Below are 16,419 nucleotides of genomic sequence, written 5' to 3'. Positions count from 1 at the left end.
AAGTGAATCCGAGTATAAACCTGAGAAGTAGCACAGGCGGCACTGCAGGTTCTTGGCCCTTCCCAGGATAAGGCTCTCTGCCAGGACACAGCCTGTACTGTATTTCCCCCTCTTTCTCTAATAACTGCTCAGCATGCAGAGTTCCCACTGGGGAACTGTGAGGCTGCACTCAAAGCTCTTCCCTTCTTTTTTGTTTTGTTATTGTTATTTCCTTTTAATTGACCAGAAGTGGTTGAGCGTGCTACTCCTGTGGCATCTCCAAGGCTTTTGATCTCTGGAAAAGGAACACAACTTCCTTTCAGTGCAGCCTTAGGGAGGCTGTGTACAATAGCTAACACAGAGACAGCTACTGTGCCTCCCCGATAGCAATACTGAACAGCAATTCAGGGCTCATCAAATTTGAAGGCAGACTTCTCAGTGTACGGTATTGGCTTATACTGCCATACGGGTTTAGAAAAAAAAAAATACCCAGCTAATGACAAAAAAGTTTAGACAATTTTTTAATTTCTCAAGGCAAGGCAAAGTGTGGTATTTTAAGGCTTGTACATTATTGGTGCATATACAACAGGGGCGTATTTTCAAGTCCGTTTGACTATATTTCACATAGGAGCAACTTTTTGAAAAGAAGCTGTGAAGTTATTAAATGTAGCTGCCAAAGGAAAGACGCTGTGTATTTTTGATTGACTGCATTCACTTGTGCAAATGTGCTAGTTGTCATTTACCCCTCATTTATGGGAATATGTATATTGACTTTAAATAGGACATTCCCAAAAGTGCTGCATGTGCATTTAGAAAGAAGTTTCAGTTTGACAAGAGTAATAAAACTACAACAATCAAGACACTGCAATGTTCCCTGTATTTAGGGCACAAAATATCAGTCAAATCCCTCCCCTTCACTTGTCTGAAACAAGACAAGTACCAGCATGTTCCAGGGACAGAAATACCAAATGCCATACTCTGAGGCTGAAATCAGCTGAGTAATATTAACCTTCCCCATGTGCCCACTGCTATAGTCACTGCTGTCACAGATTTCACTGGCTCCTGTTGCACATAAATACAGGTAACAGTGCTTCTCTGAAGAATAAGACTTGTGAAGAACTGACTTACAACAAACACACAGAGCTTGGAATTCTACACAGAGTCATTAATACAAAATGTGTCTCAGATAACAACACAACTCATCCTCTCAGGAGACTTAAGGCTGCTCCTCCTGCCTGGTCTCAGTCTATGGGAAAGATACTGACAGGCTGGGAGAGAGAGGCAGGATGGGGATATTACATGCAGGATTACGCTTCGCTGTCCACCACAGATCTCTATTGGTAAGGAGGTTTTACATGCCCAGAGGGAAGACTTAAGGCAAAACAAATAATTCCTTGAAAAGCGGTCAACACCAGGCAACAGCCTTGGCGTGGGAAATGTGCAGGAGTCATGATTTTAACACTAGGAGATGGATAACGAGAAGAGCCTGTGGCTTTGCTTACTGCCTGTCCTGGAAGCAAATCAAGGATGTGGGCTTTCTCTAGATGCCAGCATTTGGCCAGACTACAGGAATAACACAGGTCATATGCTGTGCTACGCAGGCTGTGCCATCTGTTGAATTTGCCAAGTTTCCCCACTGGTTTGTTTCTATCTTTACATATAAGAAGCTGTTATGCCAATTATGGGGATGAGAGCAATGTTGTCAAATAGCACAGCTGACCTGCAGAATCAAAGGTAATGCCAAAATGTGTGTTCTCTTGGATCAATACATTTTAGAGAGAATATCACACAACTGTATTCAGTATTTAACAAACGCCATGAGGGCTGTAGGAAAACCCTTCTAAGACAGCCTCTAGCACATTATTGCAGCTGAATGGAATTTTTCAGTGTGAGGTCTTAGAAAATGTGACGTAAAAAATTATTTATTCAAGTTGTCTAGCTTACAAAGCACTCAAAAAAAAAAAAAAAAAAAAAAAAAAAAAAAAAAAAAAAAAAAAAAAAAAAAAAGAAAAAAAAAAAAAAAAAAAAAAAAAAAAAAAAAAAAAAAAAAAAAAAAAAGAAAAAAAAAAAAAAAAAAAAAAAAAAAAAAGAAAGAATGAATTTCGAAAGAAAAAAATTCCAGAATTTTAAAACATGGATCATGGAAAAGGAAACGATTAGTGCAAGCAACATTTTCAGGACGGAAATCTACAGAAAGAGAAAATTTTGCATGAAAGAAGTGCAGGTAAAGCTAATGACTGGCTAGTAAAAAAGGCCATGCAAGCAAAACCAGAGGAAACCTGGAGGAAGAAAGTAAAACTCTGGAATTAGAGCCAAACAAGGACATGGATTAAAAATTAATTGACAAAATTCTGGACCAAACTGCTTTTTCCTAGAAAAAAGGATGAGCAGAGAAGTCTTCAGGAGAAAAGGTCAACAAGAATTTCTACCAGACCACCTCCCTGCCAGTGGTCTGTAAATCAGTTGCAAAGCTGCTTCTAACCTTATCTGTACCACAGAACTAGAGCATGTCAATACAGTTCCCTTTAGCATTTTGATTCTCATATTTTTCCACTTATTCCTTGTTATTCTGTATACAACATGCTACTAAGATGAACAAATAAAATCCAACATAATCCAGTTATGCTATATAAAAATTATTAAAACAATATTACTCATAATTTATTAACTCATTTCTAGATCCCATGTTTCCTTCCCTGGCTTCTGACTCTGGCTAAGTTCAAACTAATTTCACTTTTTGTCCCCAGATATTATCATCAGGATTATTTATATGACAATAAAAAAAAGATTCAATACAGAGTACTGTAAGTTATGAAACAAAGTATCTTTGAATTCACATCTTTCATGAGACAGGATGAGCCCCTACCTCACAGTTATTTATTTTGCTGATACGTATATGGAGAATGGTCACTGGATGTCTCTACTGTAACCTGTTGTTGACCACTGGCTTCCTGCAAATAAAAAAGAAGACAAGCCATGAGACACAAAATCAGGTATCATTACCAGCAATCGGCAATTGACTTCTGCAATTAACAGTGTTCAGATCTAAAACCTTCCTAACATTTCTCAAGTGAGCTGTTACAAATCTGAGGTGATAACTTTACATTAATTTACATTTCAGCAAACAAGAGAAATAAAATCATCATGCAAACCCTGTATTTCCTCAGCTGCTTTGACGATAAAAAAAAAACCAAACTAAAACTTTTGACATTATAGAAATAAATACAAAGAGAGATTGCAAATAACTGCTTGAAAATTTTCTATCTGCAAATGAAAAAGAACATTCTGCTCCTCTCTTTTTGAGGGGCAGCGAGAAGAACGAGGTCTACTTGCCACATATACAAACACCATCACCATAAGTACTGTGATGTGACTGGCACCAGGCAACACAAAGAATTGTAGATGGGACTTTACACCCAGACCCCCAGAAACTATGAAATAATTCAGCTAAGAGAGCTCTGGCAGCCAGAGCTAATTACTAAAGGTACTTCTCTGATCAATATGGGTAGATCTGATCCACACTGATCCACAACCAAATCTCGGAATTTCTGGACAAATAGGCTTTAAAATTATATGTTTCTTTTTTTAGAGTCTCTGGAAGAGACTATCTAGCACTCATTCTGAATACAAGAGCTGCAGCATATCTTGTCTAGTTCCTGTAGAGGAATACTGACCTATGAGGGTGTGAGTCAAAATAGTAGACAAACTACTGTCTACCTTTTAGTTATGCTCTCCAACTAGACTAATAAACTTCTTCAATGGAGGGATTTATTAGACAAATATGCACAGTACCCTGAGTTGCCAGGGTCAATCAGGATTCTCTGTAAAAAATTACAGTCATGGTCTGTTGGCAGAGAATTTTTCTCACAGGTAAACTAAATGAAAGATCAAAACTACAATACACTCCCTATCTTGTTCCTATTGGAGTTATGTTTCACAAAACACAAACAAGGTTTGCCTGAACTATGCTTGTAGAGTAAGACTGCTCCAAGTACTGCACTGCCATAAATACAGGTCATTCCTTAATATAATATTAGCTATTAGTTTAGAATAATGATATTTTATGGGTTTAATATAAACTGCACTCACAGTACATTCATAGTTACAGTATTTGCCTTTAAGCATTAATTTTCTTAGCCCCCCCCCCCCAAAAAAAAAAAAATCAATCATAATCATATTTCTTTTCTCTGCTCTTTGACAGAATATACTGACCTCAACAGGAACTGCTGCTGTCTGGACATGTGTGTATTGGGGGATGTAGGCTCCTTGCATAGCTGTTGTGGCTGGCATGTACTAGAAAGACAGAGTCCATTATGTTGAGTTAAATCCCAGTGTAAATTTAAGAGTATTCAAAATACCTATCACGATACTGTTTAATAGATATTGATCTTTTCCCTAATGCAACATACATGAGAGAAAGACTTTTGTGTCTGAAATACACAGGCTTTCCAGAAGACTCACGTATCTATTTTGAGAAAATTCAAGTTTAGACTTCAAAGACTATGTAAAGGACTTTTCTTCTTTGTTAATCCCAATCATATTTTCTTTTTTTAATCTGCTCAGAAAAAAAAGGTCTTGCAGTTTAGAAGCTAGCCTGCATCTCTTCTTCTGATGTGCTTTCTGTTCCACACTTTAGAGATCAGAGTTGAGGAAAGGAATACGAAGAGTAAAACCAATTATTTTAATTTTTTCGATGCAACTCTGAAGTTACCTCCCGGTTCCTTTCCCTAGCTTTGATCTATTTTTATTTACTCGTTTCCAATTTCTGATCAGCTAATAGACTCAATAAAAACTGCTAAATGTAATTTTAAAATGGAGACAATTCTTAGTAGTTTATTGTATAAAAGATGGCTTAAAGGATTACATTTTTCTACATGCAAGCTGCACAGGCATATTGTGATCTACATGCAGTATTTTCTACTTGTGTAAGTTTTATTTTGTATGAAAGTGCTACGTACTGTTCCAGTACTGCCTAATGAAAGATGACTCATCTGCTGCGTCAGAGGGCTTATCATTGATGCAGGCTGTAGTGACATGGTGTGGTCCATGGAGGGAGTCAGTACAGCACCCTGGTAAAACACAGATGGAAAGAAATGGTTGCAACACTCAGATTTTAATTTCATTTTTGATTTGACAGTCAAAGTATGGACTGTCCTTCAGAGGGGATATACCACAAGAACTCTCCTTAATCCCAGGCACTGATTCAAAAAAAGCAGATCTGAGGCGTTCTTAATATTCTACTCGAGCATCTGTGTTTTGCAGTTTGACAAGACCTGCACTGCCTTCCCATTGTACATGCAGCTGATGTGCAATACACTTGAGAAACCTGCTGAAAATGCTTTCTAAAATATGAGTTTAACCAGATGCCAACTTGAAAGCAAAAAATCTGCACACGTTACCAGGTACAGTTGCACTTAGCTTAAGCTTTGGAATTTCACACTTTAGGAAGAAACTTCTATCTCATATATAGGAACAAGGGCTTTGGAGGAATATTTGTGCTGGGAGAATTCTACCCATCACACGCGATGTTCACACACAAAACAGCTGCCCTACTTAGTGGCTGGGTTCATTAGCACACAGATTTCAGCAGAGTGAGTTAGCAATGCTGATTCGAAACACTTAGCTGCTGCGATGACATTTCTATCACTTCTGCACTATTTTGTTAGCTTCATAAAAATTATACACTGAATTTTTGAACACTCTAGATTTCTAAATATGGAGGGCACACTTAAAAGGCTTTCACAGTTAACTGAAATGGAGGACTATCAACAAGTTTCATTTTACCAATCATGTTCCACAAAAACACATTTCCAAATACTTTGCCGACTTATGCTTGTAGAAGATGTTGATTAAAATTGATGGAGACTCACAACTAACAGAAATAATTGCAGTGTACTGAAAGCCAATGTTTTGAATTAATAACTAATCCTTAAAATGAAAAAAAAAAAGGAAAATAAAAAGGAGTATAGAATACAGTTGGATAAACAACCATGTGATCAGTGTAGAAGAAATGAGTCACGGGCACATCAAACACTGAAAGAATTTCCTGTCTGAAGACTGCAGGCTTCTCTGAAAAGCAAACGAACAAGACAGCACCCGTCGTTGCACAGGCCAAAACTCAACTTCAGTCAAGAATCTAGATCTTTATTTTCAACTTGAAATCTCATCTTGTGTACTTGTGCAACTAAAACACCTTATAGCATTGTAAGATATCAACTTGTGTCTTTCCCAGTATGATTTGCAAGATGTTTTTTTATGCAAATCTGTGTTGATAGAGAGGGAAGTTAAAACCTGTTGCGTGTGTATTTAACATCAAAAACCACAAATACAACAATTAGATGTGTGAGAGGGTGCTCTGGTTCAACATCACCTTTTCTGCATGCCCAAGAAGAAAATGTTCTACCAAGTAGATTTACATTGTATAATCTGCATGGAGAGGTTAATTAAAGTCAAGACCATGTCCTTTCTATATCTGGAAACAGACGTGTTTGTTAACCATCAGAGTGCATATATTAAACTGCCTGCTATTACTAGTAATGCTCATCTCAAGAAACCTAGTAAGTGTCAGATATAATGGTACTTAACTGGCAAATGACATAGACAAGAAGCAAAATATCATGGGAGAGTATAGATTAGAATGCCTGACAGTCTGGTACAGCCAAAAGTGTAGGAGACTAGCATTACTCATGAGTGGTGAAGCCAGAACAGGCTATGCAGGTTTTCTCAACTGAGTGCCCATAATGTCATTTATATCGCTACATCCATCTGTCTTTCACAAATTATCCAGCCTGAACTATGGTAGACCTATTCTAAAACTCTGGGTCTTCAACTTCAGCTCCTGAAAGATAAACAGTTTGTAAAATGATATTTGTGAAGTGTTTTTAAAGCAAAAATATAGCAAACAAACAAAAACCCAACAAAAATCCTAAACAATCAAAAAACCCACCAAATATTTCTCTTTATGACTTGGTAACTCTAGTGGTCCTCATCAGCTTGATAGTCTGAAGGTACTTTTATATTACCTGATAAAATGAGGCCCCAATTCAGGTTTACTACCTTTATTTCCCCTTTCATTTTGATCCCTGATTTAGTCATGATGTAATTGTCAAATCTGAAAGTAACTGGGCAGGAATAGACCTACTTCCTGGTGTTTAAAGTATACAAAGTATTTATACCATGAGTGACACGACAATGGAAAAGAATAAAAACTTACTGGGTGCTGCATTATATATGGTTGAGGCTGCATCCAAGAAGGACTCTGAACCTAGAACAAAATTGGTATTTTATTTTTCATTTTATTAATTCTTTTCTTGAATATTTCAAGTTACAGTAATAATTTAATAAATCATGTTAGCAAGCCCTCTCCCTTATTTATTAACCTTTTTAATCCAATTAGTCACTGAACAACGTTGATTTCTATAAAAAATGAATTTATTGTTCCTGTAAATCAGAGACAAGATTTGGAGACAATATCACATACACCTTGTAGAACACTATACTTGGTTTTTAGTGCACGTTTCAGAAACTTTATCAAGTACACCGAAAGGGTTCAAATAGATAATTGACAGATTTCTGCTATGTTGAAAAAGAAGGCACCATCTGTCTTTGAAAATCCTTTGTGGAAAATTAATTGGGATCTTAGATGGTATAACATCATTTGCCTTCTAGTGTGATCAGAATAAAATAAATTATTGTATTTTTACAAGTGAAAAAGAAATCAGGAATTTTGCCGCAATCTTATTCCAGGAAAAAAGAGAAGAATTAGGGGAACTGTTCTGTTCCAAGACACTGTGGTATGTTATTACCAAAGCACAGAAAGAAAAGAAGGATCTGATGAGCATTCCTACTCTTGCAACAAGCATTTTCTCTCCAAAATCAGTGATCACCCAGTGGTGATGGTAGCATGCCTAACTTTGCATGGCAAAGTAAATTAAAAAGGTAAACTAATGATTTTAACTGCTATACTAGTTAAAAAGACCTGGTTGCAACAGCTCGTTCAAAAATTGTGCAGCAGGAAATATTAAAAGAAGAAAAATGTTTCTTCCCCACCTACAGTAGGTGCATAGGATAAGGGAGGTGTGTAGGATAAGGCAGGATTCTGACCTGCACTGCACACACAGAGATCTGACTCACCACTGCTGCTGGACACGTAAAGCCCTGTAAACACATCTACCGTTCATTCCCAGAGTCCTGTGAACAGGACAGGCAGACACACAGTTTTGAAAACAATCCAGGTGAGGTATTTTCTGAAAGATGGAAATATTTCTTGCCTTCTTTCGGTATACTGATTTTCAAATCAAAGTAATTTTTTTTTCTTTTTCAATCAGGAAAAGAGCAAACAGGAGTTCAAAAATGGAGTGGAAAAGACTGGAACACTCCCTTTCCTCAGGCAAAATCTTAATGGCAAAAATACTGGTACACCCTGACTAAAGCTTTGGCTAATTTACTCACACTGTGATAGTAACTGGCTCAGTACAGTCATTTGGGTACACGGGAGCAGCTAAAACTTTATTAAACTTGTTTACCTTTAATAAGAATAAATCTAGGAGCAGGTTATACCATGCCTCAAAGAAAAAAATAAATAAATCATGCTTGTGTGATACGACCTGTGGAAGACAGAATGCCACAGGTTTCAGTGAGAGTAATCAGTAATGAAGATGTGACTAATACTCAAATTGTGAAACTCTTCTGGCCAAGAACCTCCTTCCTCCACAGTACAGAATACTTCAATTTAATTTTCAATTCCAATTACTGTGGTACTTCAAACATAATGATATTAATAACTCCATCCACAATAATTTAAGCATGCTATGTATATTGAAATACAGCTAACTACATTTCTGGAAACATAATGGATTGTGGTCTGCCTATCTCAATAAACTCAGAAAACAATACTGTATTCCTAAATAGCATGTTTCCATGCCAACTCACAACTTTTGCTTGGATTCTGAATACTAGAGAGTCTTATATTGATAAATAATTTATATTTTAATAAAGGATAGCAGTTAATTTTACTGGAATTTTTTTCTGGGTAAGAATTTACTGCAGTTTCTGAGATATTGCTGTACCAAGCAGAATGATTCAATATACTGAAAAATACAGTACTAGCACTGTCTGCTGAGAGCAAACATTGTGTTGTATAAGCTACCTCAGAAATAATTATAAAAATAATCCAGCTGCTCTTTGTACTAGAGAACACTTTTAATTCCTACACAACAGTTTGCTCATGCAAGAAGGCATTAGATCTCCAAACTAATATTAGACAATTCTTCCTCATTCTTCTCACCTAAAATGGAAGGCTAATGGAAAACTCTGCAAGAAAAAACTGAGGAAATGGCCCACAGTGCCTCTGTTAGCCTTCTATGTGCCCTTTACATAGCCTTCCATATTTATTCTTACACACAGTAAGTCAGAAAACTCAGCATGACTCTCACTAAAGAGCAAACAGCCTCTTCTCCTTCCTCTGATATAGAGGTAAAAATTTTCTAAATTTATTTAGTTTTGGTCATTTATGACCTGAATCACCAATGTTTACTTCATCTATGTGTAAAGCAGTAGAATGCCAAAATAGCTCATCATTTTGTGTACAGTAGGATAATTGACGTCTCCAGCAGTAATTACAGAGCATACATCTAAGACTGCTATACTAGCTGCATTAAAAGCAAGTTACTTGTATGATGCCTTAAAACTGAGCATTCCTAAGAGATTTATATCAAAGTATTAAAACTGTTCCATATAATTTCCAGCACATTGAATTGTTTATCAATATCCTTTATGGAGACTCAAGATGACACCTATCAAAATGCCTCTTCAGAGAGCTTTGGGCTGAGCTCCAAAAACAAAAAATGTCCATGATTTGTGTTTTAATTTTGTTCAAAATAAAGTAACCTTTGGTTTAGAAACATTGTCCTAGGATATTAAATACTTTACTCCTAATAGAAAACCTCTGAATTTTAATGCTAAAGTAATTATAACTCTGAAACCTTTTTTCAAATTTCCTTCTCTAATGTCAAGCAAGTTTCTGTACCCATCTTAGTACAGCTGTGTAACACATTATTGTCAGGCTTTCTGCGACAAAACAAAGAAAATGTCAAAATGCGTGGAAAAATATCTTTGAAATTTCATTTAATTAAATAAAGAAGGCTTTAAATAAAGAATAATTACTTTAAAGATGTATCGTTGACATTAAAAGAACTTGACTGAGAGAAAATGAAAACTCATACATGAAATGCAGAAGTGGGTACAAATACCTTAGTCATCAGCAGAAGTTAAGAGACTTTGTTTTGCAAGACATTCTGCATCTCATTACAGTGCTGTGCTTCCTGAAACACACACTCTATTGGTTTTAAGGCTGTCACTTTCATGCTGTATAGCATGAAGTGGACACTTCATTAAAAATGAAACATTATTGGAGAATTCATAAAACCAGATGTAACAACTGATAAATCTGTAAACTGATAAGAACACAAGCTCCAATGAACCATTTCACCTAAGTTCTAAATACAAACCTGGTATGTGGAAACCGGAGAAGCGATATATGGCGTAATAGATGTCTGAGTGATCATTCTGTTTGCTGTAATACTGTAGGGTGATGGATAAAATCTAGAAAATGCAGAAATATTTATTAAATGCCAGTTCTCTGCATCTTTCATAATGCAAACATTTTTTTGAATTAGTGGGCCATTATTCAACATACCCGTTTTGTAAAGCAGCTGTGGTTGGATCATATGTGAGTGTCATTCCAGCCTTTAAAAAAAAGTAGAAAAAATAGAGTTGGCAAAATTAATTTTGATCATAATTTATTTATCTTACTCTTTCTTTAGTTGTATTATCTTTAACTGAAAAATTGTACTGAAATAGTTTATTACCATAACTTAGGGAAAAGTTAATTGACAGAAGTAATTATATAGTGAAGAGAATCGGCGATACTGACTGTGAATACAGGTTTTCATGTTCCCATCATGAGGAACAAAATGCAGTCTGGGAAATACCTGGCTAAAAGAACATGTGTACATTTGAGAGTCAGGGCATGCAGATGATTAGGTTAGGGTGTTGCCTACAGTATATAACTATATGAATGGAGAGTGCAGTTTTCCAGAAGGTACATTTGAATTTTTCTGTCTAATACAAATGAGGTGTCTAGGCTTTCTAACCACAGTAAGTCTACGAAACTATTATCTTGGACATTAAAGATAAATATGACTGTTGACTAAAAAAAAAATTAATTCTGCACTGCACTGGTATACTATTTTAATCTTGTGAAAGTGATGTGCATTTGAGTGCTGTATAGATCAAAGGATTATTTACTACATGTAAATAAAGTTATGTTTCTGGTAGTTTTATAGTATGAGAAAGCTGAAGTTTATAATATGACCAACTTGAAGGACATTTTATTATTCACTTTCATGAGGTAGGATTCAGTGTTTTGCATTTTGCTTTTTTCCTCTAAAGAAAGATGTATTTAAGTATTTTTTTATAGAGTTGCAAACTGTCAGGTGAGAGTTGGTTGCATATTGTTAATATGCCAAAGACCCAAGCCAAGAAGTCTCAATGCCTATCATTTTCATAAGTATTCATTATTGCACACCCACACTAAAGCTTGAAGGGAGGACTTACAAGTCTCACCTCGCCTTCTCTGTGCCATGCTCTTCCATTCTGTATATATTTATTTTGATTCTGTCTCTTTTTCTGTCCTCCATCAGCAAACTTGCACAATAAAGGTTCTGCAGGAACTGAGAAGAAAGAAGAAAAATTAGTTGAAGTAATGTATTTACACAAGTGTTCAGCTCTCCAAATGAGGTACGATTTTTAAGTTATATTCCCAATAAAGCAGTTAAATAACACAGACTCATACTACAGCATCAACAACTGTTCTGCAAAACACAAGGACAGCTGCCACACACAAACAGAGCATCTGGAATGCCTTATATCTTTGATTTTAAACTACTGCTCTAAAACCTGTTGGAAAGAAACATGGTCTGTATATGTGTCTGTTGGCTTGGGGATGAACAAGAACTGTCATCTGAATTCTGAGCTTTGCCTCTCTGGAGGTATATCTAAAGAGGGTGGAGAACAAATCTGGCCAAAGGCCTATAATATATTCTCCCCATCCCTTGGAAGTTTCAGTAACATCCCCAAACTTCTGCTCATCCAGAATAGCTGGCACAGTACGTCCACTTACTCCAGACAGCAGGGTGGAGTGGGCACCCTTATCTCTTTCCACCTTACATCAAAAAAATGTCCCAACTGTCCATTCCCATTATATCTCTGCTCTATAAAAAATACACAATGCAACCAGAAATTCTTCAAGATCGTTCTTTTGGGATTTTGCATACTGACATGAAACAGCATTACCATACTTCTTTTTTTTTGTTATTATTATTTTGCCTAATATAATTCCTGACCATTAATTCAATTTTTAATGTCAGAATTAAAACAGTGGAAAGTTTGCATAGTATTCTTTCTTTCCCTGTTACTACCTTCCATGCTTCCAAGTACCTATGGCCGAAGCACAGCTCTGCTACATCGCACCACACCCTCCCTAATCACAGGGTGGAAGCACTGGTATGACTTAGATGTGAGTGCTTCTCTGCCAGTAATTCCTGACACATGAGCTGTCTAAGCTTTACCATGACACTCCTCCAGTCATTCTCTGTTTGGAAACATCTTCATGAGACATGGCTGGACCTGAAAACATACAAGTTTCCAAATGCAGAGTAAACACATGGGGTGGGAAGGCCACCTGCAAAAAAAACAACCCCAAGAAAAATTTTCAACAAAATCTATTACTATAGCCACGGTCAGTGTTGATCTCTCTTCACTCTGTCTGCATTTGCAAAAGATGATTGTTACTGAAAACCTCAGAGACACAGAACCTCACAAAGAGCTTGACTTTTAAAACTCTGACACAAACCAGCGTTAACCAAGTCAAGTCATCCCTGGCTTTGAATGGCATAGCTAAAACACTAGCTCTGGTTATACTTCTACCTTCTCTATAAAAAAGGAATGAGCTGGGAGACAGAACTGGTGTGTGGTTCCCTGTCTTGTCTCCAACACTGATGACACAGGTCAGAGACCTGTACCTTTCCTACCTGTGTGCTCTTATACAGCAGGCAAATCACTTCAACATGAGAGTCAGACTATTATATTAAACATGACAATGGAAATATTTAAAAATGTATTATCCTAAAGAGAATGGTAATTAAAAGTAAATAAAATAAACCAGGAAAAGTTTAGGCTAATGACACTGGAAAAAGTGTTGGAGACATTGTTAGCGGAGTAAATGAACAAGGAAATACAAGAACCCTTAAAGTAGAAGAATATTTTCTTCCAAACCTTGCGTTTTTGAGTGGACTTTTGGCATTCCCAGAACTGAGTTTTGCTTTGGAGTCTTTCATCTTGCAAAGCAACTTCTGTCCCAGCATGTTTGGGGCAAAAAGGTATTATATCCATATGCTGATGGACAATTTGATGTTACTTTATAGAAGTCAATGACCTAATAACTTTGGTCATAGCACAAGACATTTTAATCACATACAGTTCTGTTAAAATAAGAGGAGTTAATCTCAGAATACAGTAGTCAATATGGGTAAAATTCTCAGGTTCTTGTAGGAAACTATTTTAATTGATTTTACATGGTGAGGGAAAAAAATTCATCAGAAACAGAGAGTGGAGATCCAAATACTGAAGCTAACTGCCATAAGTCTTTGACTACTTATACGTTATTTCAAAATCTAGTTTTGTGGAGAGCATATGTGACTTCAAAAATATATACTATAAAATTTTGGATGAAGTCAAAAGAAATTAGCATGAGAACAGCTTAGAAAGACATCAGAAAGTATCTAAATGTTTCTAGCCCTGTGATTCTGTATTGTAGCACTCACAGGTAGTAAATGTTTTATTTAATGCTGCATTATGCTTTCACTAAAAATCTCCATAATCAATTCTAAAATACTTCTCTGAAAGCAGTATTTGTGCTCATATTTCCCATTATTGTCTCAACATAAAGATATTTTTAAAAAAATCAGAATAAACCTGTCCAACTGTTGAATAAAATGTTCATGAAAACCTATTTTAAGAATAAATCTGATTTGTCAGTAGATAACTGAAAAGAGTTAAATTTTAGATCATTAAACATATTTTATGGGGCATTGTAAAAATTCTCCTGACAAATTTAAAGAGGAAGAAAAAATGGAATAAGAATTATCCACATGTATTGGATTTTGCATATGTAATATCCAAAACCTTCAGCAATGAAAAAACTCATTTTTAAAAAGGCATTATTTTGTGATTACCAGAAGTTAGTACTCCATCTTACTGAGCATGGATCTGGTCATTGGAACCCTTGTTTCTCTGATCTTCCACCTTCTCTTGCTCCTCATTACACCCATGAAAGAGGCCAAATGCTGCAAATGTTCCAACTCACATTAAAAAAACCAGCGCAGACCATCTATTTAATACCTTCAGCTGTTGCGAGCAGGCTCTATAGCACTGGCCTTCCCTGATTCTGGTTCAAGATCTGATAGCAGGAACTGCTCCAACTGAAAGCCTAACTGCAGTTTTTGGCTGCTCTTCCGTACATGTGACCCAAATGCTACTGTGTCTGTTCCTTCAACAACACGATGACTGATGATCATCGGATGGAGGGTCATGAGAAGGAGATAAACCTTCATGGGAGCCAAGTATGATCTACCGATCTCCCTCCCACCAAAGAATGAACATAGTCCTTACTCTCTTCAAAATTAAATCTGAAGTTTATTTCTTCAGCTTATGTCATATTTTTCACCAATATGTAACATATTCTCTCTCTTGCACATAAGATGTTTATAACAGATACATATTTGAACAAAGAACTCTTAACTAGCTGTACAGACTAGTCCAGGAAGGAAAGGAGAGTCATTTTTATTGTTTAATTGTTGGAACTATGCAGTCCCAGTGACGAGGTGGATCGTTAATCATTCAGTGACTTATTTGTATGTGCAAGACCAAAAAACAGAGTATAAATATTCAGAGTTGCCTTCGCAGCCGAGAGAGAGCTGATGTAAAAGGTACAACTTACAGTGGACTTAAGCTTTTGCAGCTAAGACACCATGTTTACTTGTCCACTCTTGTGACACCTAATGAAAACCAAGACTCCCACTAATTTATGGATGCCTGCAGCTATAGAGGTGATCTCTAACTGCAACTGTGAGCTTTGCTGTTCTTTAACAGCAGGTCAGGGCCCTAAAATTTGGGTGTGGAAAGGGCTGACCTCCTCCTCCTGCCCTGAATCACCTTCCTCTAGGGCTAAAATTTTTAGAGAAGAGAGATACGAATGCAATATTAGTCCAGAGAGTAAATTCTTCCTTGTTGTACACACTTTATGCGCATCTCTGCGTTAGAGTTCTGTCTTAATTCAGTGTTTACCCAAATACATAGCAGGTGATACTATAAATGCAAGCACAAAACCTATGCTCTTTGTTGGAATTTTTGTTTACACCCTTGACTCTACATGACTAACTTTATCAACTTTTCAATAAACTTTGACTTCAGACATGAAAAAATACAATAAAATAGTTGAAAATGCTGTTCCTTTAGCCAGTTTTCTATTAAACAGCATCTTTTATTGACTTTCATTGCTTATTTTTTAGTGCAGAGCATATGGGACTTAATGAATTCTGACATTAAAACGTCACTTAAATGATAGAGCGAGCCTGTATAGCTAGAAATTTTGCCAAAGGCTGTGTGAATTAAAAAAGAAGTTATACAACCTAAGATCAGGGCAGCTTTATATGTTTATAGAGAAATTAAATATATACCCTTCACTATCCTAGTCTCCACTTAAACACAATGCTTGGGGTTCCATTGCTTTAATAATTTGTCACAGAAGTATATTTCAAGTCAGTTTGAGAAATACTTTTTTTTTTTGATCCCTATATTGCTTCTTAAAACTAAGCAGCAATTGCAAACTATGGAAGTTAGTGCAGCATACGTTTCTAATTCACAGATTTCACAAAATATGGGAAGGGATCCACAAGGATCATCAAATCCTACTCTTAAGTGAATGGCCCATACAGGGATCAAACCCACAACCTTGGTGAGGGTCTTGATCTAATGAACGAAATTTTGGTTCCTCTGCAACAGGAGCCACACCTGCACTGTGAGCTCTTGATACCCTTTAGCAGTGGTTTTCAGGCTGTGGTTCATGGATTATTTCGAAAGAATCTGTGAAAGATAACTAAGAAATGTGAACTTATGGTCAGGTGGTTTAAATTCACTACACAGAGATCTTCAGTGCTGGATATTTTGTAAAGGCAAGCAAACAGAAAACACCCGAAAATGACTGACAGAAGACAGCTACTTCCAGGCTCCAACTGCACTCCTCTCCTGCACTAGAAAAAAGTCCAAGATCAGAATCATTTCAAACAGTAGTGTCTACCATACCTGGTGGACCTCTTCCTA

At 36.4% G+C, this 16,419-nt stretch overlaps 1 protein-coding gene across 4 annotated transcripts in view; it reads right to left on the bottom strand.

Moving 5' to 3' along the window:
* The window catches only part of RBMS1 (RNA binding motif single stranded interacting protein 1), a 142,517-nt gene that overhangs the window by 2,624 nt on the left and 123,474 nt on the right, over positions 1-16,419 (bottom strand). For 3 of the 4 annotated variants that reach the window (XM_027878457.1, XM_027878474.1, XM_027878482.1), the window contains exons 7-13: positions 11,596-11,711; positions 10,676-10,725; positions 10,488-10,581; positions 7,193-7,243; positions 4,938-5,048; positions 4,192-4,272; positions 2,846-2,930 (exon numbers count right to left, since the gene is read on the bottom strand). In XM_027878457.1, the coding sequence (XP_027734258.1) occupies positions 2,853-2,930; positions 4,192-4,272; positions 4,938-5,048; positions 7,193-7,243; positions 10,488-10,581; positions 10,676-10,725; positions 11,596-11,711 (581 nt within the window). In that variant the 3' untranslated portion in view covers positions 2,846-2,852. The remainder of the gene's footprint in view (positions 1-2,845; positions 2,931-4,191; positions 4,273-4,937; positions 5,049-7,192; positions 7,244-10,487; positions 10,582-10,675; positions 10,726-11,595; positions 11,712-16,419) is intronic. The other variant, XM_027878465.1, reaches the window with a different exon arrangement.

This window comes from Empidonax traillii, unplaced genomic scaffold (genome assembly GCF_003031625.1).
Source record: "Empidonax traillii isolate 1590-97213 ecotype Southwest subspecies unplaced genomic scaffold, ASM303162v1 scaffold5:size3517227, whole genome shotgun sequence".
In the NCBI taxonomy this organism is placed as follows: Eukaryota; Metazoa; Chordata; class Aves; order Passeriformes; family Tyrannidae; genus Empidonax; species Empidonax traillii.
The sequence above is the reverse complement of the archived record's forward strand: the minus strand, read 5'-3'. Positions and strand labels throughout refer to the sequence as shown.